Here is a 25383-nt window from a genome sequence, read left to right as displayed (position 1 = left end):
CTTCCCCGACTTAAGATACGCGGCCGCAGAGAGACCCAGAGCAGACTCGCGCGCAGGCGCGAGGCGGCAGCGGCGTTTAGAGTCTGGGCTTTGCCGCCTGGCACCCCAGTGTCCCCGAGTGGTTTCCCTCCTTGGCCTGTTCTCCCTCTGCGCCCGAGCTCAGGGTCGCCCTTGCCCCTTCTCCAGGCCCTCTCCAACCCATGCCCGGGCCAATCCCCGCGCGCCTCCTACCCTCTGACCCTGCGTTTCATAATGCCGGAGCGAAGTCCCCGAGGGTGTGAAACCCAGCGTTCCTGCCCCTGGGCGGGGACGGGCGGCGACCGTGCGGGGAGGCGAGGCGGCGAGGGCGCAGCCGGCACCGTCCACCGGCCAGGGCCCGGCGAGTCCCCCGGGAGTAGGCCCCCTGCGCCGCTCGGCCCCACCGCCAGGCCCTCCCGCCGCTCCCTTCGCAGGCCGCCGCCGCCGCAGCCATGGCGGAAGTTCATAGACGTCAGCATGCCCGGGTTAAAGGAGAAGCCCCCGCGAAATCCTCCACACACAGACATGAGGAGGAGCTGGGGATGGCGTCGGCCGAAACGCTGACGGTGTTCCTGAAGCTGCTGGCCGCCGGCTTTTACGGCGTGAGCTCCTTCCTGATCGTGGTGGTCAACAAGAGCGTGCTCACCAACTACAGGTAGGGCCGAGGCGGCGGCGGCGGCGGCGGCGGCGGCGGCGGCGGCGAGGGCCGCCGAGGCCGGGGGAGGAGCGCGCGGCGGCGGCAGGGCGCCGGCTCCCTGGACTTGCGCCGCTAAAGTTAAAGCTGAACAAAGTTGGGCGGGAGCTGGGGAGGGCGGGCGGTGAATGAGCGGCCGGGGCTGCGGGGTCGGCTCGGCGCGCGGGCCGGGGTGCGGGTTCAGCTCCGGGCGCGGAGCTCAGGACCGCCCCGTGCACGTTTCGATCCCGGTGGGAAAGCGCCCATCGAGCAGCGCTCTGGAAACCTTGCCCTTCAGAGCGATGGAGGGGAGTTGCTTCGTGACTTTTGGCTCTTGAGCATGCCAGGCTGGGAGCAGAGCGAGGGATGCCCTCCCTTCCCCGCAGCCTGGCCCGGAGTCCCGGGCTTCAGGGTCCCTGAGTTCGCTGACAGCCTCTGGGGACGTGCGCATCAAGCTCATTTAAGACCGTTCTGCCGCTGTCACTGGGACCCCGAGGCCGAGGCAGAAGCAGAAGCATGTTTGTTGTAAAGATGTGAAACCGTTGAGGAGACCTATGTCTTCACCCGTTGAAAAATCCGTTGCAGGCTGCTGGCTGAAACTGTGGACTCGGACAAGATGAGACAAGTGGCCGCCGGAGGCTACAAAATCAGCGGCAATCAGCGGCGTTGCTTGACAACCAGCAGGGATTTTTCTCACGTTTTCATTTGGGGAGACGTTGGTGTTTGTTTCAAAATACATTTTAAGGTTGCAGATGTGCAAATTGAATTCACAGAACTGCTTTTGAGTTTTTCTGACCCTCTATTTCTCTCTCTTTACCTTTTTTGTAGATTTCCCTCCTCACTATGTGTTGGACTTGGCCAGGTTAGTTGGAATCTTCAGAATTACGTGGTTTATGTCGTTGGAACTTCTGTGTGTGTCTTTATATGTAGAACAGTGAATCTGTGTTCTCTGTTTGCAGATGGTGGCCACAGTGGCAGTTCTCTGGGTGGGAAAGGCACTCAGAGTAGTCAAGTTTCCTGACCTTGACAGAAATGTACCTCGAAAGGTAAAATAAAATAAAATAGAAATAATAAAATCTTTATTTTCTGAAAACAAGTTGCTCTATTTTTTTATAAGTCCTCTGCATATTTAAAAAATTGCAGTTTTGAACTTGCCCAGAATGGATATAATGAAGGTAAAGAATAAATGTAGTATTACATGTTTTGAAAAGTCCTACCAACTCCTTAAAATTAAGGGGGAAAAGGCCCCCAGATGTCTTATGTTGTTTTAATTAATGAAGACTTGTTGGGAGTACAGCTGTTTTGCATTTTCTACATCCATCTAATCTAGCTGACGTATCCTACATTCATTATTCCTTGGGTTTATTTTCTTCTTCTTCTGCCTGCCTCTGCTTGACTCCACATGCAGATGAAAAGCCTTTCCCTTTTCTGCTGACATTAGAGCCATGGGCTATTACATTATCATATTTTAAAGCAAGTGATGTTTCTGTCGTATATGGTTTGATCATACTCATATTTCTGTTTCTTTTTTTCTTCTCCATTCTTCCTTCTCTTTGCCATAGTACTGCTGTTATCCAGGAGTAATGTTTTTTGGGTGCTTCATGGGGGCCAAAATTGTATATGAGTTCTAATCTTATGTTTTAAGTGGAAAGAATTTGATCATATAAACAACTGTTTCTGTTTGAGAGGACCTTGTTTTAGCTATCTTTATTATTGAGCTTTGTTATCCCTTTTTAAATTTTCTAGACGTTTCCACTACCTCTACTATATTTTGGGAACCAAATCACGGGACTGTTCAGCACAAAGAAACTGAAGTATGGATAACTTTATTTTACTAGTGAGGTTAATATGATGTATTCTTAAAACTGTACTTGAATGTAAAATATTTAACACATTGTTATTAGAAAAAAATGAAAGAACCAGAAAGCTTTTGTTACTAAATAAGATTACACCAGAGGTTTTAGTTTAAATTCTTTAAGTTTGAAAACAAGGAGTTTTTGTTTGTTTTGGGTCCCCCCCCCAACTTTGATACTAGAAGTCTTAAAATGTTATAAAATGCTGCTATAGGAGATTTTCATTATTTTTCCAGAGCTATAGTAGTGAAGAATATATGCTAGGTTCCTGGGATTTCAATTCTTTAACACAATTTATAAATACTATATTTTAGGCAAATTCTATAAGCAAAATCAGAGGGTGGGTAGGAGAACTTTTGTAGTTTTTCTTTTACATGAGGTAGTTAAAGTAACATCAGATGGAACTCCGATACAAATACGATTAATATTATACCCATGAGCATACCACCGTAGAAGCAGCGTGTTCACTTTTAGAAAGAAGCAGTAGTTCTCTGCTCTGCGACAATACTGTTTTATTATCCTCTAACCTCCTAATTCTTGACTTCTCCACTTGAGAAGTGTAGTATGTATTAGGTGTATGTGATATTAAAGTTATACATATGGAAAAGCCATTTAACAGAAATCCATGGTTTCACTACTTCCACTTAAGCTAACCCCCGGCATATTAGATGATTGTAGAACAGAATGGGGAGATCTCTGAGGATCAGAGACAAAGCGTTTTTCATTTCCTCTTTCTTCAGACCCAAGAAATGTGACAGAGTGACTATGATGATATCTCTGGGGCAGGGTTCGTGGAAGTTGAATTTATCATGCATGGGTGGGGCATCCTTTTCCATCTCATTACCCACTCAGGAAGAAATGTAGACCTGCTGCAAAGTGCTGCTTGTATAGAATTTGCTCTTTTTCATCCATTGTCATCCATCTATCCATCCATTCATTCACACCCTATCTCTGGTTGCCAGCTAAGTATAAGGCACTTTGGAGTGAGATGGGATATATTCAGAAATAATTATATTGCAAGAGACTGTGTTTGACTAGTGCAAGCAGAGTGCTCTGATAATTTAGAGGAAGACAAAGGTACTTCCACAAAAGAACAATCAAGGAGTATTTCATGGGGTGAGATTATCATAGATGCTGTTTGGAGGGTTGGAGATGTCGTTTTGTGGGGGGTGGGTGGGAAATAAGATCAGTCTAGTAAAGAAGGACGAAAGAAGTCTTTTTCTTTTAAAACTAACATGGTTACTGTTCAGGATGTTTGTATAATAAGTAGTGTAAAATTAAAAAGTGGCTGTTACTAGTCTTTGATAATAGATATGTGATTGCTACCATTTTTTATAGGTAGCCTGAAGTTTTTCACTTCCTGTAGTTTTATAAAAGCAACTCTTTCAGGCTTTCAAATAAGGATTACTTCTAGAGAATAAAGGTTTAATTTAATCACAGATTAACCAACATGGAATGAAATTAATCAGCATAATGGAAGGAAGAGACTAGCATTATTCTAAGGTAGTTATTTGGAGAATCTTAGTTCAAAAAGTCAATCGCTAAACTTTATTTTGCCTAATTATATTTTTTCTCTTTTTAAAATTTTCTGCAGCTTGCCCATGTTTACAGTTCTGAGAAGGTTCTCCATCCTGTTTACAATGTTTGCTGAAGGAGTTTTACTCAAGTGAGCTAAATTTCTAATACATATGTATATATCTAGTCTTTAATGGACTTTAGTCATCTTGAAAAGAGGCCAGCATATGTGAAATAGTAAAATTACTTCTCTTATTTCTACTTTATCTTTCAAGAAGTTTAAGGACTTTCTTCCTTTGCTATAGTAGTTGATAGTTTATGGGTTCAGTAGTTGGGAAGATTATGAATTGGAATTGGAATCTGTCTGAACATGAGATACACTTTCCAGAATTCCTTTACCTACTGTTGCCACAAATGATGCTGGGTCTGAAACATCAGTATAGGTTTTACATAATGTTCCTGTCTTGGCTACTTTACTACAAATGTGTGTGACCTTTTTCTACTGAAATAAATTCTGATTTGCAAAAATTCAAACTCAATAATAATAGCAAATATAAGAATAAGAAAAAAATGAATATACTTTTTTTGTATAAGTTTTTGCTTTCTCAAAAGGATTCTTTGAAATATCCAATTCCTTGGAAACATTTAAAATTACAATTGCTTATAGCTTTTTTAAGGAAAACTTTTTTTTTTTTTTTTTTGTCTGTATTGCAGAATGAATCTTTGTGAATAACTACAGGTACATGTATGCACTTTAAATTATTTTATTTTGTAGGAAGACTTTTTCCTGGGGTATTAAGATGACTGTATTTGCAATGATTATTGGAGCCTTTGTAGCTGCCAGGTAAGAATGTATTAAGACCACATTAGGAAATTATCAATAGTTACTGATAATCAATTACTAATAAAAAGAATTTTGTATAGGTTGAGTAAGAATCTGTCTTTGGGAGGCATCCAAAAGACTCTTTAGGAAGTTAGATCTTTCTGGCCATATTTTCTGGTCAAGGCTGGCAAAACCTGATTCTTCTACTTATTGAGCACATTCTATATGCAACACAATATGTTTGGAATTTTACACATATTTATGCATTCTTTACAACACCTCTGAAAGATGTGGGTATAATTTTCCTATTTTCAGTTGAGGAAACGGAAACCTAGGTTCAGAAACTTGGTTGCGGTTACACAGCTAATAGATGGCAGCACTGGAATTTGAATTTGTGCCTGACTCCAGAGCCTGTGTGCTTCTATAAATCATGTGGTATTCTTTTACTTTATTTATATAGTGCTAAAGAAAATAGTGCTCAGAAAAGGCAAATGATAATGAATTCTTTCCTTGTGGTGGAATAATAAATAATAGAATATCTTTATTTGGCCTCACTTAAGATATAGCACAAGTACCATGACTTATATATTCTATTAAATTATTGAAGCTTTCCCCATTGTTTTTAAGTTTCAGTTTTAAAATGTAGGGAGAAAATATATGCCCAAAGACTGAGAAAATTAAAGTGATGGCTAGAAGCCTTCTACATTTTACTTTGACCAGGGCATGCATGTATGGGTTTGCTAATGCGGCAAATTCTGCCTGACATTTATTTTCTGTCTGGGGTTCAGTGTGCTTCTTGAACTGGCTCATTTACCTTCATCATTCCTGTAGTATAGGCAGGGGGAAATACTGTAATTCACATTCCACCCCAAATCTCCCAAGTGAAATTGCATTCTTAAAAAAAAAAAAAAGACGAAAAAGGATAGAAAACTTGGTTACTAGAATTTGATTATATGGCTGATTGTTTTTTCCTTTAGGTAATAAAGCCTTCTTGAAGAAAAATTCTTTGTGAGCCTCTGACCTTTTTGAAGCAGTTCTGTAAAGCTGGTGGGATTCAGAATTGAACCAAACAGGAGTGCTCAGGGCAAACCAACCCTGACCTACAAAAAGTTTCTAAGGAGGATTTTCTTTGGATGAGACTTAATCTAATCAGAACACTTTACTAGGGAAAAAGATTGGGAGGAAGGGAGTCTGAAGTTAGAAGGTTGTCAGGCTGCTTGGAAGAGGGGTTATACATAAGGCTAGTTCTGCCTGGAATTGCAGGGGCATCATGTTTCTCAGAAGTCCCATTCCATGCACTGGTTTAGCTATGAATACATAGTATCTTTGCACAATCACAGGATGTTGGGCCACTATTTTAGCTGGAGTGCTGAAGTACACTGAAGGCATACTTTTCTTAGGTTTTTTGTTATTCTGTTCAGTTTACTAAGTTCTGTTCTTGTGCTTGGTGCTCAGCTAAATACTAGAAAACACCAGTTTCCCTAATCCTGTTAGCTATAGGCTTTTTAAGTAATCGTTTAAGTATTTGAGTTCCTAGTGTGTACTTAAACACTGCTGTAGCTTGATCTCAGAACTAACTATAATCTATACTTCAGAAATTCCACTCAGTGACTGACCCAACCTCCTGTACAACCTGCCTTTTGTGTGAATGAGTCCTTGGAAAATGACATGTTAACAACTTCATCATTTTGGTTTCCTTCTCTCGGAAATTCAGCTCTGATGCCTTCTTCCTGCTTCAGACGTATTATAATGGCAAATTTGGTTACTTGTTCTTGTTGTCTGACTTTGAATTCAGAGCGGTGTGCTATTAATTGACATGACTAATTATTGCTAATGATTGTGTTTAAGTGTTAGTACTTCTCATTTCTGAAGACTTCCCTATTGAGTATGAAATTGCTCATTATAACCAGGAATCAAGAAGTACTAATCACTGATAAAATGCCTAATGTTCACTTAGCTAGATAAGAATATGTTCTTCCATTTATTGTACATTCAGGTCTTTTTAAAATTACATTCATGTTCTTTATTAAAGTGTTGCTTGTGTTTTACAGCTCTGACTTGGCATTTGATCTGGAAGGATATGTTTTCATTCTGATAAATGATGTCCTGACAGCAGCAAATGGCGCATATGTAAAACAGAAATTAGATTCAAAAGTAGGTAGCAATCTAAATCTTTAAGAGATGTTTATTGGTTTTGGGAGTGGTAATGTTTATTTGTCAGGAAAAAAAGCCGGGAATAAAGAAAACTACTTAGGAGAGCTGGGAAAGACCTAGGGATCTCTGAGGGTAAAATGCCCATGCTTTGCTACTCACATAAGAAATTCTTTTAGTTATTAATTAGCAATTAGATTTTATAGTTAGCTTTTCTGGAAGGGATTGGGTGATTATTGACTTTGGGAGAGGGATGTAATTAGGGTTGTTCATTACAGGAAAGTGTTCATGGCCGTGTTCTAGAAGGGTTGGTGAGGGACCTGGACAAGAAAGAAATATCTAGAAGCCCTTGAGCAGATTTGAGAAGTGAGAGTTGAAAGGGGCTGCAGATCAAGAATGCATTTTGTCTATTTGTCCCACCAAATAATGGGAAACTTTACGGAGCATTAGAATTGCTCTCCTTCTTAGGAGCAACACTGATTTCCTTGGCCTACATCTCATACACATGAACTAGCCACACCTATCCTTTTTTCTCTTAACTTGCAGCATGCATACAAAGTCTTTACAAGTATTTTTTGTTTGTCGGTCTACTATATACTTTAAATATATACCCACTAAGTTTTATTTTTAGATCAAGCCAGACCATCAGAAAGCGGAGTATTTGAGCCACATTGCTTTCACTACATTATGGCATAAGTTCGCTTTATTGTAGGCAGCTGTGTAGGGGTACCTGGGTGGCTCAGTCAGTTGAGCATCTGACTCTTGGTTTCAGTTTGGGTCATGATCTTGGGGTCATCAGATTGAGCCCCATGTAGGCTCCATACTCAGTAGAGAATCTGTTTGGTGTTCTCTCCCTCTCTCTCCACTCCCCCCTCCCCAGATGTAGAAATTCGATCTCTCTTAAATAAATAAATCTTTAAAAAATAAGCAGCTGTGTAGGACTCAGCTGTATATATCATAGGGTTGTTATTGAAGGAGCTGTCCTTTCTATCATGATGTGTCCTGTGTAAGGACCCACCTGAGATTTCACAGATGCCACTATAGTTTTTTCTGAACAGTGGTATATTTTTTATTTCATAATTAAATCTTATAACTGAGCATGACTTTATCTTATTTCCCTACCCATGTTTTCTAAACCATATGACCTTATCGAGTGAGTTTTTAGTCTGCTCTATTATTTGTAAAATATTTCTGAAACTACTTCAGGTCATTTTTTTGAGTTGAGATCAGAAATGCAAATGCCCAGCTACTCAGTGGTAGTATTAATGTCAAGTTTGTATTGTCGAGGTAGGGGCCTTTGCCTTCTCCACATAGAATGAGTGGCCATCCCAGTAGCTTTCATTATTCTCAGAGGTTGGTTTTGAAGATTTTTGAAGAAATGGGAATAGGGTCAGTGTAGATTGTTTCCAACAAATTTTCCTTATATATACTTTTATGTCTTGTTCTCCATTTATTTGCTGTGGTGACTGTATGATTGTATTTTAATGGAAGCTACTACTGTTAAAAATTCTTATCTTTTTGAAACAACTAGAGAAAAGGGAGCAGTTAGAGGTTTAGCTTTAATATGTTTTTGGTTTTTTTTTTTCCTCAGCCCATTTGCTGCTTTGGAAAATAAGTACCAGTGATAACATTCCATTTGTCCAGCACCCTCCACTGTCTGAAACAGTACTGTCCAATAGAATTTTCTGTGTTGATAGAAATCTTACATATTTCTGCTGTCCATTAACGGGAGCCACTAGTCACATGTGGCTGCTGTTGAGCACTCGATAAGTGACTGGCACAACCGAGGAACTGAATTAGTAGTTTAATCATAATTAAATTGAAATAACTGCGCATGGCTAGTGGCTACTGTATAGGACAGCACAGTCTAGAGTACATCCCAGAACCTACAAAAAGCAATGCGTGCTTCTGAGTATTTTATTCTCAGGAGAGTCCTTCAGTTCCTCACTTAAAAATGACTTATGACTTACTTGCATTAGAACTTTTAATCATATTGATCTGCTTTTCATACTTCATGGGTTAAGAGCAACATACTAGGAGATGGAATTCTATTTAGAGGTAGAGAGGTGGTATAAAAGGTCAGCTCACAACAGAAGATACAAACAGGAAAACTATAAAAGTCAGATGGAAGTACTCAAAAATGGGGCGATTAAATGACATTAAGGGCGATATCCTATAAGAACACAATACAATAATGCGTATTTATGATGATACCTTAAATTCAGTTTTAGTTGGTGTTTAAGAGGCAGGGAAAAGATTTCAAAAGATTTCAAAATAGTTAAGATGAGAAAATAAGAACAGTTTGACATTTAAGTTTTTGGTATTTGTCAGTTGTCTGGATGGTGTGTGTCTGTGTGTAGGCATCCTCTACTTCCTAGATCACACTCGTATCTCTGGCTGACAGAGTATCTGTTGTTAAAGGTTGTTTTCTTCTTCTATGGCCTTTTCCTTGCTGCTTTAGAAATAAGGCACATCTTTTCATTGATGCCAAGGCCACCACGAGCAGTCAGTTATTTGTTTTATCTGAGAGGCAGTATGGCCACACTTAGATGCTGTTAATAAGTCAGAAGTTTTAGTATCACCGATAGTTTCAGGGCTGCTAAAATCATGGTCCTTTGAGCTTAAGTCACGTGGTATAAAGACTATGTGCTGCATTTCCGACCTGAATGCAGCTATTGAGTTTAAAACATTTTTAACTTAAAAAAAAAATCATACAGATAATACATATTTATGATGGAAGTAGTAGAAGATGTAGACAAGCAAGAAAAAAAATCTAAATCTCTCTCAATTCTACCATCAAGTGAGCAGCACAGTTTTGGAGGGTAAGTGTGTGCACTCGCATTTGTGTGTGCACACTTAACTGTATACAATTTTAAATGAAAAAGCAACATATAATGTTTTCTAACCTATATTTTTCATGTAGTGCAGTTTCATGAACCTCTTTCCTTGTCAGTCAGTATTATTTAACCCTTTTAGTGGTTGCATAATATTTCTTTCTATGATTGTATCCTCATCTAACCACCTAGTTTTCTGTTGTTGGGTATTTGTTCCCAGTTTTTCAAAGCGGCTTTTGAGAAGGTAGATTGACTTTTCACATCGTTCAGTCTCCTTACATCAGAGAAGTTAGGCAGATATAATGCCCCATCCTCACTACTCCTTCATCCCCTCCCTGCCCCAGTCAAACTCTAGCCTACTTTTTCAGGTGACTGCTTCTGGCTGAATGTTTTACAAGTGTGCAAATCAAAAGTGAACCCAGATTTCTCATACGCTCCCTGTGTTTGAAGACGTATGTGGTTCTTTTGTTGTTCCCCGGTAGCTGAGGGCACAACGAATCACACTTTTGCGAACTGTAGATAATCTTCATTGAAACTCACCTATACATTTTCAGAAGTACTTCACTGGCAAGTTACAGCTGTCTGTGTTGGTCTAGGTAGGAGCGTGTGTGTTGGTATCTATCCATCTCTCTCTCTCAAATGGCACTCGTTGTGGTTCTGAACAGTTCAAGGCCTCAGGGTAGTGTTTGTATAGAAGGGTGTGTGTATTCAAAGTCACGGCTTCCCTGCTTGCTGCTTGGAGGTATAGCCAGTTGATACTATTTTTATTTCTCTGATTTTTAGCACTCGGAATCTCAGACAAATTTAAAATCTTGTATGTTTGCTTTTTTTTCCCCCTTTTGAAAGCTTACATTATTTCTTAATGTTTGCAAAACGGCTGATTTGCTGTCTGTATGGTTGGGGAGCTGTGTGTGTGTGTGTGTGTAGGGGTGTGTGTGTATCCTGTGTAGAGTTGTGTATATCTGGCTGCTAGAACTCAATGAAACACCTAATTATTTACTATTCTAGGAGCTGGGGAAATATGGCCTGCTCTATTACAATGCACTGTTCATGATTCTGCCCACCTTGGCCATTGCATATTTTACAGGAGATGCGCAAAAGGTAAGACTTCCTAATTATGATTTAATGTCTTATTTTTTTGAGCTGTATTATTGCTTGTGTCCACAGATAGACTGTGGGGTTGGTAAAAAGTAATGTGCTCACTGAGTGGCCAAAAACTGAGAGCTTATTTTTTTAGCTTGTTAATGTCATGCTAACCTTTTTTTCTTGGCGTAAGTATTGGATAGTACTAAAATGGCTCAAAATAGCTTTGGCTCTTACTGTAAAAATATTGCGTGCCAACTAGTGTCCTTCTCTTATGTGTCAGAAAGCTAGAGGGAGGAAATTTTTACATTTCTACTGAACTACAAAATAAGAATAGTGGCAGGCTATCCTCAAGAAACAAAAAATCCTGAATTAGTAAGGTTTCTTCAAACCTAAACAAAATGCTTGGCTTTCTAGAAGTTCTGTTTTATCGTACAGTTGTTATGCTTAAATCCCAAGCTGGGTTTTTTCCTCAGGAGATATTTAGCACCATGTGGTAACTTAACTGTGTAAATAGCAACTAATATAATAGTTTACTCATTTTCTGAAATGATTAGCTAAATAAACCCAGAATAGAGTAGCAAATAAATCAATACAACATTTTTTCTTTAAAGGAAACCCATATTCATAGGAGAAAAATTGATAAATAATCCATTTTGTTAGGATTCACAAAATTTGGCAAACTGGATGGAAACCTAGAATTTACCAAGTTTCTGTAACAAGATTTCTTCTAATGAGTCCTCTGGCTAGTAGTCTCTTCAGAACAAATGTGTTGGTAAATAAATATTAAAAAAAAAAAGAACAAATGTGTTGGTTATTTACTCTAATGACAGAGACAATTTCTACATATCAATGGGGGCCAAAATAAAAGTTCTGAAAATAGTTAGATTATTAAAAAATTGTTCTTCAAAGATAGAAGACCTTATAAAGCTTATAAAGGTGCTTTGTTTTATTCATCAAGAATGCTTTCTTTTTAAAAACTGGCACAGAGGGACTCCTGAGTGGCTCTGTCGGTTATTTGTCTGCCTTTAGCTCAGGTCATGATCCCACATCCAGGACATCCAGATCAAGTCCCGCATCAGGCTCCCTGCTGAGCAGGAAGTCTGCTTCTCCTTTTCCCTCTGCTTCTCCCTTTCCCTCTGCCTCTTCCCTTGTTGTGGTCTCTCTCTGACAAATAAATAAAATCTTTAAAAGAAATTAAAAATAAAAAAATAAAAAACTGGCATAGATCATCTTGAACAGGTATAAATGTTTTAATGAACTGTGACCTGGCTGCCAGCAGACCTAAAAGTGACTCCAAAGTAGGAAATGGAGCTGTTGCTCTGACTAATAAAGAGTGTTGAATAAATATTTTATGATTGTGAAAAAAGTGGGAAGAGAAACTAACATTTATTGAGTCCCTATTATGTGCTAGTCACTTCATATTGTAATATAATGTAGTCCCCAGAACAGTTCTAGAAAGTTTGAACTATCTCTCTTTTACCAATGTGGAAATAAGGATTCAGGGAGACTTAGTCCCTTGCCCAATGCCATACTGTCTGTGGGTAGAGTCAGGGTTTAAACTTAGGCCTAACTCCAGAAGCCACGGTCTTTCCAGTGTTCTTCCTCCCTCTAGGAGACTCTGGCGGAAGCACCTCTTACTCTTTAGCTTTGGGCCAAGGATGTAACGTAAAGTAGCCGAGCCCCTCATGACAGCATGGATGGTTCCAAATCTTGAGGCCAATCTGTACATGACAAGTTGGAAGAATTAATGTAGTTAGGTATTTTCTAGACTTGGCAAAGTTGCAATTCTCATTAATTGGAAACTTTGACTAGTAGCTTGTAGATACTTGAAAAAATGGACCAAAGGAGATAGTTCTTCATTCCAAAGGGATGATCATTTAACTAGAAGTTATCTGCCAGGTTATAGCATTATTCATGCATATTTGAAAGTTCAGTAACATTCAGCTTGAAATGCTGATTGAGAGTGTTTCATCAGAGTGAAAAAAGTTGCTGTGTCATCTACATATAGGTTGAGGTTTAGATTTTTCCTCTTATTCTTTTTTTCTTTTTTATGTGGAGGAGTAGAATTTGAGTAATCTTTTTGTTGTTTCCAACAAAAGTGCCAGGCAAAGGTCAAGAAAGGCTTATTTTGGAAGAAATGTTTTTTTAAAAAATGACAGAATTCACCTAAATACTTTCAAGCTGGGATGATAAACTAGTAGAAGATGAATTTATTTCTCTGTAATCAAACCCTGTCAGCATTTTGGTTTCACATAAATGTTTGTTTATCCTCACTCTTATTATTAGTTAATATTGTTCTTATAAAACATTTTCTGGGGTGTAAATGGGCACACTGGCTGGCAGTCTCATACTATCATACTTTTTTTATTAACGTTCTGTCCTTCACATGCTCTCCTTCTGACCTTCTCAAATAGTTAAGTGTTACTGTATGTCTCACTATGTTAGGCTCAGGTGATAAGAAAAAAAGATGAATTAGATTGTTTTCTTGCCTTTGAGGACCATACAGTTTTCTTGGGGAGTAGACATCAGAGCAAAACTGTTATAGGTTCTGTGGGAGAAGTGTTTTGGGGACATCATGGGATGTAAAAAGGAATCATTTCTGTCTTCTGATTGGGGATGAAATGCATCATTGAGTTTTGCCTCCAAACAGAATTGAGATATAAGTGATATAAATAATTAGTGTTGTCTTGGTAGGTTATAAATTACATTTGAAACTTAGGAAGTGAGAATTCTGTTTGACTCTGTTCCTAAATTCCTTAGGAGACAAGATACTGCAATTCCATTTTAAGTTCAATTGAGATGAGTATTTCTCAGCATCTTCATGGTGCTAAGAAAGCTATATCTTAAGTTCTCTGCGGCATATATGAGAAATATGACGTAGTCCTTGCCACATGAGGGAGACGCTGGCATGTTACAGGGATGGTGTAAGATCTGGCACCAAAATACATGCCTGTCAGTCAGTACAATAAATATTTAGGAAGAAATGGGTGTGGGTTGAGTATCAAGATTTGCTTTTTAGAAGAGATAGGGCTTGGTTTTCTTGTCCACCAAGTACAACAAGAAATGCTAACCTGTGCCGGGAGTTGTTAGAGATATAACTCAGGTAGCTGAGTGGTTTGCTCTTATTACCCAGCACAGAAACAGTGTGTGGAAGCCACAGGCGGCCTGATGCATCCAGGAAACTCACGGTGGTCTGTGACAGGCTGCGGTTGTTCTGCTGCTGGAAGATTCATTTTCATAGTAGTCAGTAGTCTGTCTGTCTGAAGTCCTGGCAGAAAGGGTTTCGTATGACAGAGGGGATATATGGCAGGATTTTGCATAAGAGTTTTCTACTATTTTGATTCGTTTTCAGGAGGTATCTTTTAAACTTGTGCTTTTCCTTTAAGATGCATATATGTGTAAGTAGACGTGCATGTGTGTGTATTTTTTTTTTAAGAGTGGACACTTTTTATGGGGCAGTTTAATCATTACAGCTGTTCCCATATTAGCAATTTGAGGCTACTTCTGGCCTTTAGGAAGACTTTACTTATAAGATATGTACCCAACAGGATGCTTCTGCATAAATCATTTTCCCTGATCCTCGTTACATACCTGAGAGATAGGTATGTTATTTGACTTATAGAGGTTAAGGACATGATTAAACCTCCACAGTGGCAGAGCAGAGCTAGAATCAGTCTGTCTGACTTCAGATCGAGCTCTTACTGTTGGCTTGACTACTACTCTCAGAGCCATGCACTGCCTCTCTGATTTACATTTTTACATTTTTACATTCCCTGTTTGGGAATTCCATGCAGGGCTCTCTTAAGAACAAGCTACTGAATGTGAGGAGCGTCATCAGAGTAGTAGCAGAAGTGCAGTTTCTGCAGCTTGGCCTGGTTATTACTTAATCTTTTACAAATAATCATATTTCTTTTGTTCAACAAATATTTACTGAGTGTACTGAGTGCTTTACTCAGGTGCTGTTCTAAATTAAAAAAAAAAAGAAAAGAAAAAAGACATGTCCCGCTTAAAGGAGCTTGCAACCCAGTGGGTGAGATCAACTAAACCTAGATTTGTATCATAAGAACCAGGAGGAAAAACAGAACAAGGAGGAGAGTGATTGGGGAAGAGCTGCTGGGGATAAGGTGGCTAGAGAAAGCATCTTCATCAGTTTCACTTGAGCAGGCATTGGACTGAGTGGACTGAGACCAGTTTGTGTGGCTCTTTGGAAGGGTCCTCTAGTTGGAGGGAAGAGTGGGTTCTGAGTGCTGAGGTGGGAGTGCTTACCTTCTTCACAAGGAGCATTTTTTGAGTAGGTGAATACCAGGAGGATCAAGGTGGGCCTTGAAGGATGTGGAGGAAGAGAAACCAAAGGAACATTCCAGGGGGAATGGATATCATGAGCACAGATGTAGCCGTGGGGACAGCCTCATCAGTATTCTTAGAGGGTGGCAGTTAAAGACGTTGGGGACCTTCAAAGAGACCTTGGAGAGCATCTGGTTTAAGCCTCTTTTTTCACCATTGGGGAAGTTGGGGCCCAGATTGGGCTCAGGACTAGAACCCTGATTTCCTGACTATAACTAGTACTCTCGTTTCCCCCCCATCCCACATATCATACCCGCCTTCCTTCTAAGTTGGGACAAGTGCTAGATACAGGAATTTGAAATTTACTCTGCAGAGATGATGAATCCCTAAAAGTTCATGACATCGGAGGTAGAGTGGAAAATTGGGGGCAGAATGCAGAAGCAGCGTCCAGTTGGATGAAGCAACTAGTAACATCCAGTTCTGGCCTTGACGGCTGTCTGATTTTGGATGATGAATCCCTTCTGCTCCTCCATCCTGCTGCGTCATGTGTAAACTGAGTAGGTTGTATCGATTGAGTTGGTTGGTTTTCTAGGTAGGGCCCTTTTCTGGGCTGAGACAGAATTTCTGAGGAGCAGAAGGGATGCTCATGTGGAGACGAGCTGCTGCTGTTCTGATGGGTGACATGAGCCCAGCTCCTCCCTGAGTCCCGAATACCAGTGCTTCTGAACTTGCTCTCATCTTTTGGACTCCTGGCTTTCTTGACCCAGAGCCATTTTCCATGGTAGCTCTGTATGTATTACATGAAAAGATCAACAAGATAGATTGTTAAAGCACGGTGTAAAATTGCGTATGTTATGCTATGTTTTGAATAAAATAGAAAGGGAAAAATAAGACTATATGTATACATTTTATTTGCTGATTTAGTAAAGAAACTCTGGAAGAATATGCAAGAAACAAAGTAACCACCAATTTGTGTCTGAGCCTATGTGTGAGAACAGGATAAGTATAGAACAGAATGGGAGGGAAACTTTTCACTGTTTATCTTTTTATATTTTTTTGATTATGGAGCCATGTAAATGTATTTTAAATTACCTTTTATAAAAGGAACAGTAAGAAAAAGATTAAGTTTTTCTATAAATAATGATTATCCTATGATGAATCCCAGTTTAAAATTACTAGGGGTGGTGGAACAAATTAATTAATTCTCATTATTCAGAGTTGGAGACTCTTGACTCAGGATGCAGATTAAAGCAAAATCCAAATTGTTTTTCTCAAAATCTCACTGTTAACCTTAGAAGGCAGAGGAGAGAAAAGTCTCCTGTGTTAGGGCAGGAATCCACTAAGAGGGCTCCGAAAGTTCAGCTCCCCAGAGAGGCAGGAGTTCTACAGAGTAGTGGATGGGGCTTACACAGTCTTTAAGCAAGAATTGAAGGCCAAGGAAGAAGGAAACCTAAATTACCATAAAAATTGAAAGGCAGGAGCCAATTGAACAGCTTACCCCAGTGAGCACATAATGCAAATCCTTGGCAAAGCTTTCTGAGAAGCCAAACGCGTATATCCGGGGGGGGGGGGGGGGGGGGGGGGGGGGGGGGGGGGGGGGGGGGGGGGGGGGGGGGGGGGTGAGGGGGGGGGGGGGGGGGGGGGGGGGGGGGGGGGGGGTGTGGTGTGTGTGTGTGTGTGTGTGTGTGTGTGTGTGTGTGTGTGTAGTTTTTTAAGAAGTTTATTCAAGGTTCTCAAAGTCCTGGCTTTACCAGAAGCCAATGAACCAATATAAACAACATTTAGTTCTTTTAAAACATGTCTTCTAATTTTAAAACATTGTCTTTCTTAAAAATACAGTGTATTTGGGTGCCTGGGTGGCTCAGTGGGTTAAAGCCTCTGCCTTCAGCCCAGGTCATGTGATCCCAGCATCCTGGGATCAAGTCCCCGCGTGGGGCTCTCTGCTCAGCAGTGAGCCTGCTTCCCCCTCTCTCTGCCTGCCTCTCTGCCTACTTGTGATCTCTGTCAAATAAATAAATAAAAAATTAAAAAATTAAAAAACAAAAACAGTGTATTTAAAAGCCAGCTCAGTGTTAATAAAAGACATCTGGTTAACACAGATAAAGGTAGATCAAGCATCAGTTGACTAATGGCTTTCCAGAGTGTCAGTTAAGACAGACTGTGTTTAAACTTGTTAGTTGTTGCCTCCAAAAGGGAGTGTGTACAGCACAAAGCCAGTGATTCACAGTCACAGGAACTGGAGCCTGGCTTTTTGACAGCATACCCTGCTAGGTGTTCTCATGTAGAGATGAAGGAACAGACCCCTTGCTGTAGCTCTCACAAGGCCAGTACTGTAGTCATGGGTACATTGTATAATGTCTTCATTATATCACTGGCTAAATTACATGGCTCAGATGAGTTTTACAGGAAAAGTTGCTGCGTGGATGGGTTATGTGGAGATGTCTCTTACTAAGCATTGCTGACTAGATAATGAAGAATTTTAGGCTGTTGGTTCAGCCTGTCCAGCATTATTAATCTTTTCTGGGTCATTCTGGAGACGGTACAGACCGATTCTCAAACCCTGAGTTATTCTTTGCACACAGACAGGTCCCTTCTGCTTTCTGGGCATTGGTGTCCTCATACTTAAAACAAGTGGGTTGCATCAGTTATTCTTCAGTGAGGAATGACTCTCTTTGCCCAATAATATGTTGTTTGATGGACACAGTAATGTGGTTACCCACCCTTACCTTCGAGGCTAGGCCTTCTTCACAAAGAAAAGTAAATGACCATATTAATAAGCTGGCATGTGGGGTTTTTGCCATGCTACATAGATTTTAGGTTGGTGGCAGAGCCCAGTGAGAAGAGAGAGTGAAGGTATCTGGGTTCCAGTTCCTTGTCAGAGCTAGGAGCAGGAGAGGGCAGAGCAGAAGCGATGGCCAGTCGTTACAGTAGCGCAGAGGATAGGGTGGGTAACCCAGGACCACTGGCTCCGTGAACTTGTCTGACTGTTGCAAGGTAGGCAGGGAACCATGGGGGCCATTTGCTCCACTGACCTTATCTTCTGCCTTAGTAACTTTCCTAGCAGTTTATTTTCCAGGATAAGGTTTCAGGTTTTTTCTCAGTAGTTTTTTGGGAAAAGAATTTTCCAAATAGAATGCTGTCATTCATCCACTTTTTTTCCTTACATGAAGTTTAAAGACTAAGTGATTTATTTTTAGACTTTAGAGTAAGCAGGTTTCAAAACTTCTAAGGTATCAAAACGTATAAAAAGTAATCATTTGGGGGGCGCCTGGGTGGCTCAGTGGGTTAAGCCTCTGCCTTCGGCTCAGGTCATGATCTCAGGGTCTTGGGATCAAGCCCCGCATCGGGCTCTCTGCGCAGAAGTGAGCCTGCTTCCTCTTCTCTCTGCCTGCCTCTCTGCCTACTTGTGATCTCTCTCTCTCTCTGTCAAATAAATAAATAAAATCTTTAAAAAAAAAATCATTTGGGTTTTATTTCAAATCTCAATTAAGCTGGTGACTCTTTACTTAGCAAATTTTCCTGGGAGTGAGAATGTTACATCTAAGACTCAAGTGTACCCTGAAATTATTCCATGCTTACTAAATCAGGGGTGATGAATTCATGCTTATGTTCTCCTGCGCTCAGTGTAGATATTGCTGCGTAGTCCCCACACTTCCTTGCTAAACCTAGACAGAGCCTCAGACTGTCCACCAACATAGTAGTTCAGATGGCCAGAGTAGTCTATCCCTAGACTAGATTTTATTGATTATGTTGTTGATTATGTGCTGTTAGTGCCTAATCTTACACAGACACTCGCTTTCTTAATTTCCTTAACCTAAGCAACTAGAGAACACTTTTTTTTTTTTTAATTTAGCTTTCTTTTTCAAATATTTTTGTTAACTGAAAAGTCTCATTCAAACCAAATGCCTATTTTTAGGAAGTGGTAGGTCCATGTAACTTATTTGCCCGTTGATTATGCCACATCTTTTCATGCCCGTGTTGTGTATTGGCCAGTGGTATTACATTACACCACCAGCACCTATAGAACCGGAGACTTTGTTCAAAACAGGAGGAAAGCCTGAACATCTTTGTATGTGCTGTCTGTAGTCACAGCTACTGCTCAGCCCAGATGGAGGATTGCAGGCCTTGTGGCAGGGAGCCCATCTCGTTCTGTGTTACACAGAATGACCAAGCAAGGCCTTCTCTTCACAGTGGTTCTTCTATTAGCTTTCTCTAGAAGCAGAAGTTTTGCTTTAAATGTTGTGTTTTTTTTTTTTTTCTCTCCTGATTAACAAAATATATGCTCCCTGTGCTTTCTGTGTTCCCTGTCTTAGGGAAAAGAAAAATTTGCATGCAAATCTGTCACTGAGAGATAACAATGTTGGAAGTTTAAGTGAATAATAATCTCTTCTGTATGTGAATTTTGTATAAAGTGCTTGCATTTCGCTCCCTCCGTTGGTTTCTCACAAGAGGCGGTTGGTGCAGACTGTTGTCTATATTTATAATGTAGATAGAGGCTTAGAGAGGCTAAGTGACTTTATGATGGACTCACAGAAAGTTGATAGCAGATTTAGAATTCAGACACCCACTTTTTGACTCAGGGGTCCAACAGCAGCCGTGTGAAGCTATCTAGGAGAAAAAATTCAGAATGTATTACCTTGTCTTTGGTGTTCCCCAGTACTTAACTAATGGAATGATGATGGGTTATGGAGCTGAGCAGACACCTAGTAGCTGGATAATTTTGGGAGAGTTACTTAACATGTCTGTGTGTAGGACATAATAGGCTCTTAGTAGGCAGTAGCTTTGGTTGTTTTTTAATGCCGTCTTTATGATAGAGTAGACTCCCCTGGCCGGTGGTACTGGTGGGTCAGATTTCTCCTTCAGCTATACTTTCAAACGGCTGCTGCTTGTTCTGTTGCAGCCAGAGGTCCGTTCCTGTGGCAAAGCAGAGGAATGCAACAGGCTGCTGGTGCCAGACGGGCTTTCTCCAGAAACAGGCCTAGTATTTAGGGAAGGAAATAATCCCATGAGAATTGTTTTCCTGTTTTTGAATTTTATGTAAATGGGATCATGTTCATGGGATTTATTTTAATATTCCACAGATACAGTTATTATGTTCCCAGAGGGGACTGTGCAGTATGTATTTGGGTGTTTTTCTATATAAAATTTAATGCTCAGAGTCTAGCCTTAGGCTTGGAGTATATAGACTCAAGGCTACCACGTATTAACTGTGTTATCTAAAGTAAGTCACTCACTGTCTTCTGGGGATAAGGCTTGGTCCTGTCTACCTCACAGGGGTGTCACAGGGGATCACATGACATTGATGTATATAGAAGCATTTTGCAAACTATAAAGCATTCCATAAATATAAAGGTGGTTATAGTTTGTTCTTTCATTTATTAGCGGTTACCTGACTAAACTCTCTTCAGCATAGTGCTCCTGGGCCAGCTCTGGGGCCTGGCACATGACTGGGGACTTAGATGTCAGAATGTACATTTAGGAGGAGATATTTAGAGCTAAGGCAGGAAAAGAGCTCAGGTGTAAAGAGAGGTTTATTTGAGGCCTTTGCCAAATAACTGATTTCTTTCCACTCCGCGGTCACTGATAGCAGAAAGAATTAGAAATAATATTTACACATAATTAACATCACTTATTGAACTGGATGGACCTCCTTCACATCAGGCATTATATCCATGTTGTCTTTAATTCTGATAACAACTGGACAAGATAGGTGTTAATATTCCACTTATTATTTATGCAGAAACTAAGGTTCAGCAAATCCTTATGGTCCATCACACTGGCTTTATTCTCTTAGTGACTTTGGGGTAAAAGAGTAGCTTATCTAGGAAAGGAGGGTAATTTAGAGTTGAGGAAGATTCTTAGGCCTGAGATTTCTTTTATGTGTTTTAGCTTCAGTGAAATAAAGTCTCTCCTTTTAAAGCTGATCTAACACTCATGTTAGAGTTGGAAGAAACTTTAACAGGCACCCCCTTTAACCTCCCTCACAGAAGCTAAGGCTGGCGTAATGAAGCAGGGGTGGGCTCGTGCAATGTTCTGGGCTTCTGATGCCTGGTATGCTGCTTTCGCAGGGCCCATGGCTTTTCCTGCTGGGTGCTGGTAAGCCTCTCAGAGAGACTTCTTCCAGTGCCCACCTGCTGGTTTGCTGGGTTATGCCTTTTCTCCTCAAAGAAAGACAAAATAAATTCAGTGCAAAAACTAATGAGTCTAATGCCAGTAAAATGACTTTTACCATTTTAAGGAAATTGAAAATGACATAGATTTAATAGGAAACTTGAAATCTATTTAGTAGCATTACAGGTAGGTTTGTGGGTGTATTAAAAAGTAAATTCACCTTCTCAGCCTGTAGAAAATGATGCTAAGCCAGGGAGCATGGGTGTTTAAATCACTTCAGTTATTTGTGCCTAACAACAGTCAAACACTTGGAGCGAGGCAGATGTGACATTTGACATTGTTCCTGCTCTCAAGGAATTTATAGTCTTGCTGATAGAGGCAGGTCTCCTGAGTTCTAGGCCTGTGCTTTATTGTCCTTTAATGGTTTCTCATCATACCATGTTTACAGGTATGGAAGAGCATAGCATAATGCTCTGTATGACTTCTTTCCTTTATTCTTTGTTCTCTAACGAGTTGTGGAACACTTTCTATTTGCTGTCACTTCGTTAAGCATGGTGGTTACAGAGATAAACCCCGAAGGTATTCACAGTGTCTGGTTAGGTGATCATGTACGTACAGATACAGAGAGTCACATACATGCATGTACTTAGTCACATATATGCAGTGTGATAAAAGTAGCACTTAGTGTTTGGGACAGTTTGGCGGGAAAGTGCCTGATGTGAATGTGGGTTTTTGTGCAGAGCTTCCCAGTGGAAGCACCGTTTGAGATAGGTTTATAATTCATGTCAGTGATTGGATTTGAACTTTTGCTTCTAGCCATGATGGAATAACAGTGATAGGATTTACCTTCTTGCCTTAACCTACTAGAATACCGAATATATATGAAAAATGGTTTCAGACATTGGACAACAGGTAGTAAAGGATTGTGGAGAGAGAAAGGATGAGAGGAGAAAAGAAGGATATAAAAAAAGACCAAATTAAACTTCTAGGGATGAAGAATATAATAATCTGAATTGAAAATAAAGCAGAAGGTATTAAATAGCAAGCAGATTAGACACTGCAGAAAAAAGATCAGTGAATTAAAGAAATAGGAATAGAAACTAATAGAAATAGCAATAGCTACTATAGAAACTAGTGCTTCCAAAATGAAGCACATGGAGAAAAAAGCCTTGAAAACAAATGAACAGATTACTAGTAACATGGGGTAGTATCAAGAGATCTAACATATGTGTTAGATCTATTGTCCTGAGGTGTAACTATGAGGTGTAATATGTGTAACTATTATCCTGAGCAAGGGGTGGGGGTAGGGAAAATTTTTGAGGAGTTAATGGAAGATTTTCTTTCCAAATTTGATGAAAACTAAATCCACACATACAAGGCTCAACAAACGGTTAAGTTATATTAAACAAACTGTACCATAAAGAGGGACATTTTTTAATGCTGAAAGATTTATATCAAGTAGCATAACAATCCTGAATGTATATGTACTTAATGAGAAAGCCTCAAAATATATGAAGCAAAAACTCATGAAGCCGAATGTAGAACACTTGAACACCATCATCAACTAATACGACCTAATTGACATTTATGGAACACTCAACAACAGTAAATAAATACTCTTTTCAAGTGCACATGGGACATTTACCAAGATAAACCACATTCTGGGGGGCGCCTGGGTGGCTCAGTGGGTTAAGCCGCTGCCTTCGGCTCGGGTCGTGGTCTCAGGGTCCTGGGATCGAGCCTCGCATCGGGCTCTCTGTGCAGCAGGGAGCCTGCTTCCTCCTCTCTCTCTGCCTGCCTCTCTGACTGCTTGGGATCTCTCTCTGTCAAATAAATTAAAAAAAAAAAAATCTCCTTGCCTTACCTCTTTATTAAAAACAGAACAAAACAAACAAAAAAAAACTACATTCTGGGCCATAAAACAAGTGGTAATAGTTTAAAATAATTGAAATAATAGAAAGCATGTTCCCTGGCCAGAACAGAATTAAACTAGGAACTAATAACATAGAGATATATGGAAAAATCTTCAAATACTTGGAAATAAACACACCTCTCAGTAGCACCTGGTTCAAAGAAAAAATCATGCAGAAGATTAGAAATCATTTAGAATGAATGAGAATCAGAACACCACATAGCAAAAATGTATGGGTTGCTGCTAAAGGAATGCTTAGAGGGAAGTCTATAGCTTAATTACATGCATACATTAGAAAAAAAGAGAGATCAAAAATCAGTGACCTAATAAGCCTTTCCCTTAAGAAAGTAGAAAAAAATAAGAGCAGGTTAAACCCAAAGGAAACATGAGGAAGTTAAGAGCAGAATTCAATGAAATAGAAAACAGAAAAGCAATAGAGAAAAATCAATGAACCTAAAACTTGGAGGTCAATAAAAGATCAATAAAATTGCTCAACCATTGCCAATTGATAGGGACAAAAAGTGAGAATGCACAAATTATCGTAAAAGGAATGAAAGTGGTATTACAGAGCTTGCATATACTAAAAGGATAATGGCATATTATGAACATTATGCCATAAACTAGAAAACTGTGTCTGTGAAATGGACAAATTCTTGAAAAAAAAAACTAAAAACTCATTCAAGAAGAAATAGCACGAATAGCCGTATTCTACTAAATATTAAATAACACTACTTAATTAAAGAATTAGCCCTGATTAATGTGACTATTTAATTCTGTTAAAGACACTGAATTTTAGTTAAAAATCTTCTCAAAAGGAAAACTCCAGGCCTTGATCACTTTAGTGGATGATTCTACAAAATGTTTAAGGAAGAAATAATGCCAATTCTACATAAATTCTTTCAGAATATAGAAGAGAATACTTCCCAATCAACTTTTATGAGGCCAGCATACCCTGTACTGATAGTTGACAAAAAATTTCAAGGGCAGAGGGTGGAAATTATAGTAAAAAAAATAAAAAATAAAAAAAATCCTACAATATATAAAAAGGGCACTAGGTGACCAAGCTGTGTTTATCTCAGGAATTAGGTTAGTTTAACATTTGAAAATCAGTGTAATTCCCCATATTAGTAAGAATTAATAAGAAATTAATAAGAAATAGAAGAACCATGTCAAAAATTTTCCACCCCCTGCCCTTGAAGCTGGATAGGTTGGCAGAGAGATAAAAAGGTGGACTGTTTCTCATATTTGCTTAACAAACTGATATTGCAAGAGAAATTATGTTCTTGAGAGAGAAATCCTCCATCCTGGATGGGAAATGAGGTGATCAATGCACCCTTTCATTTTTCTTCCTTCTTTTGCGTTTGGCTTAAAAACAAAATGGCAACAAAACCTTGCTTTCACCATCAACTGTTTTAAAGAGTAATTCTCTCTGGGTAGACCTCAGCTGAATTTGTGTAACTAAGGGTGCACTTGAGCTTTCACGTGTTACAGGGAAGAAGTAGGTTTTAATGTTTGAGAAAGCTTTTGATCTAGCCATCTAGGTGAACTGCTGAGATTAGCCAGACATGGCTTCTGCCTTCAAGCAAATACCAGTTTCTTCGAACCCAAGGAGCGAGGTACAAAATCTTCCTCACATTACATTTTAGAAAGAGAAAGGCTTCTGGAACTGTTTTTTGGGTTCAGCTCCATATAGATGAGATTCTTAAACATCACTGTCTATCCTGGGAGTGATGCAGGGGAATGTATACATGTGTATGTGTGGTGGGAGTGAGTACCCAGGATTTTGATGAAAGAACAGAACAGCTGATTTTGAGGGCTTGCTCTAAAATCCGATACTTTCTTGTGTCTTACAGGCAATGGATTTTGAAGGCTGGGCCGACACCCTCTTTCTTTTGCAGTTCACCCTCTCTTGTGTGATGGGGTAAGCCTTTGTTGCCTTGTTAGCAGATCGTTTTCCTAGAGACGTTTGTTCTTGGGTCCTTTTGCTTCTTTCTCAGTATCCTGTTCTGTCTCTTGAGTGTGTCTGCATAGGACGATTAAACTTCCAGATTCAGGTGGTTTCACAGCCCTTGGGAATGTACCCTTAGGGCTGCTAAACTAATTCCAAAGTCATGTTTCCAAGG

At 39.8% G+C, this 25383-nt stretch overlaps 1 protein-coding gene across 1 annotated transcript in view; it reads left to right on the top strand.

The window, feature by feature from the left end:
* Positions 1-434: 434 nt before the first annotated feature.
* The window catches only part of LOC111143110 (solute carrier family 35 member D1), a 43051-nt gene continuing 18102 nt past the window's right edge, over positions 435-25383 (top strand). Inside the window, exons 1-9 of the mRNA XM_022496592.1 lie at positions 435-673; positions 1520-1553; positions 1651-1737; positions 2438-2505; positions 4139-4210; positions 4835-4903; positions 6934-7036; positions 10876-10968; positions 25114-25181. Coding sequence (XP_022352300.1) covers positions 471-673; positions 1520-1553; positions 1651-1737; positions 2438-2505; positions 4139-4210; positions 4835-4903; positions 6934-7036; positions 10876-10968; positions 25114-25181 — 797 coding nt within the window. The 5' untranslated portion in view covers positions 435-470. The remainder of the gene's footprint in view (positions 674-1519; positions 1554-1650; positions 1738-2437; positions 2506-4138; positions 4211-4834; positions 4904-6933; positions 7037-10875; positions 10969-25113; positions 25182-25383) is intronic.

The sequence above is a fragment of the Enhydra lutris genome, unplaced genomic scaffold (genome assembly GCF_002288905.1).
Source record: "Enhydra lutris kenyoni isolate GAN:26980312 unplaced genomic scaffold, ASM228890v2 scaffoldscaffold9, whole genome shotgun sequence".
Classification (NCBI taxonomy): Eukaryota; Metazoa; Chordata; class Mammalia; order Carnivora; family Mustelidae; genus Enhydra; species Enhydra lutris.
The sequence above is the reverse complement of the archived record's forward strand: the minus strand, read 5'-3'. Positions and strand labels throughout refer to the sequence as shown.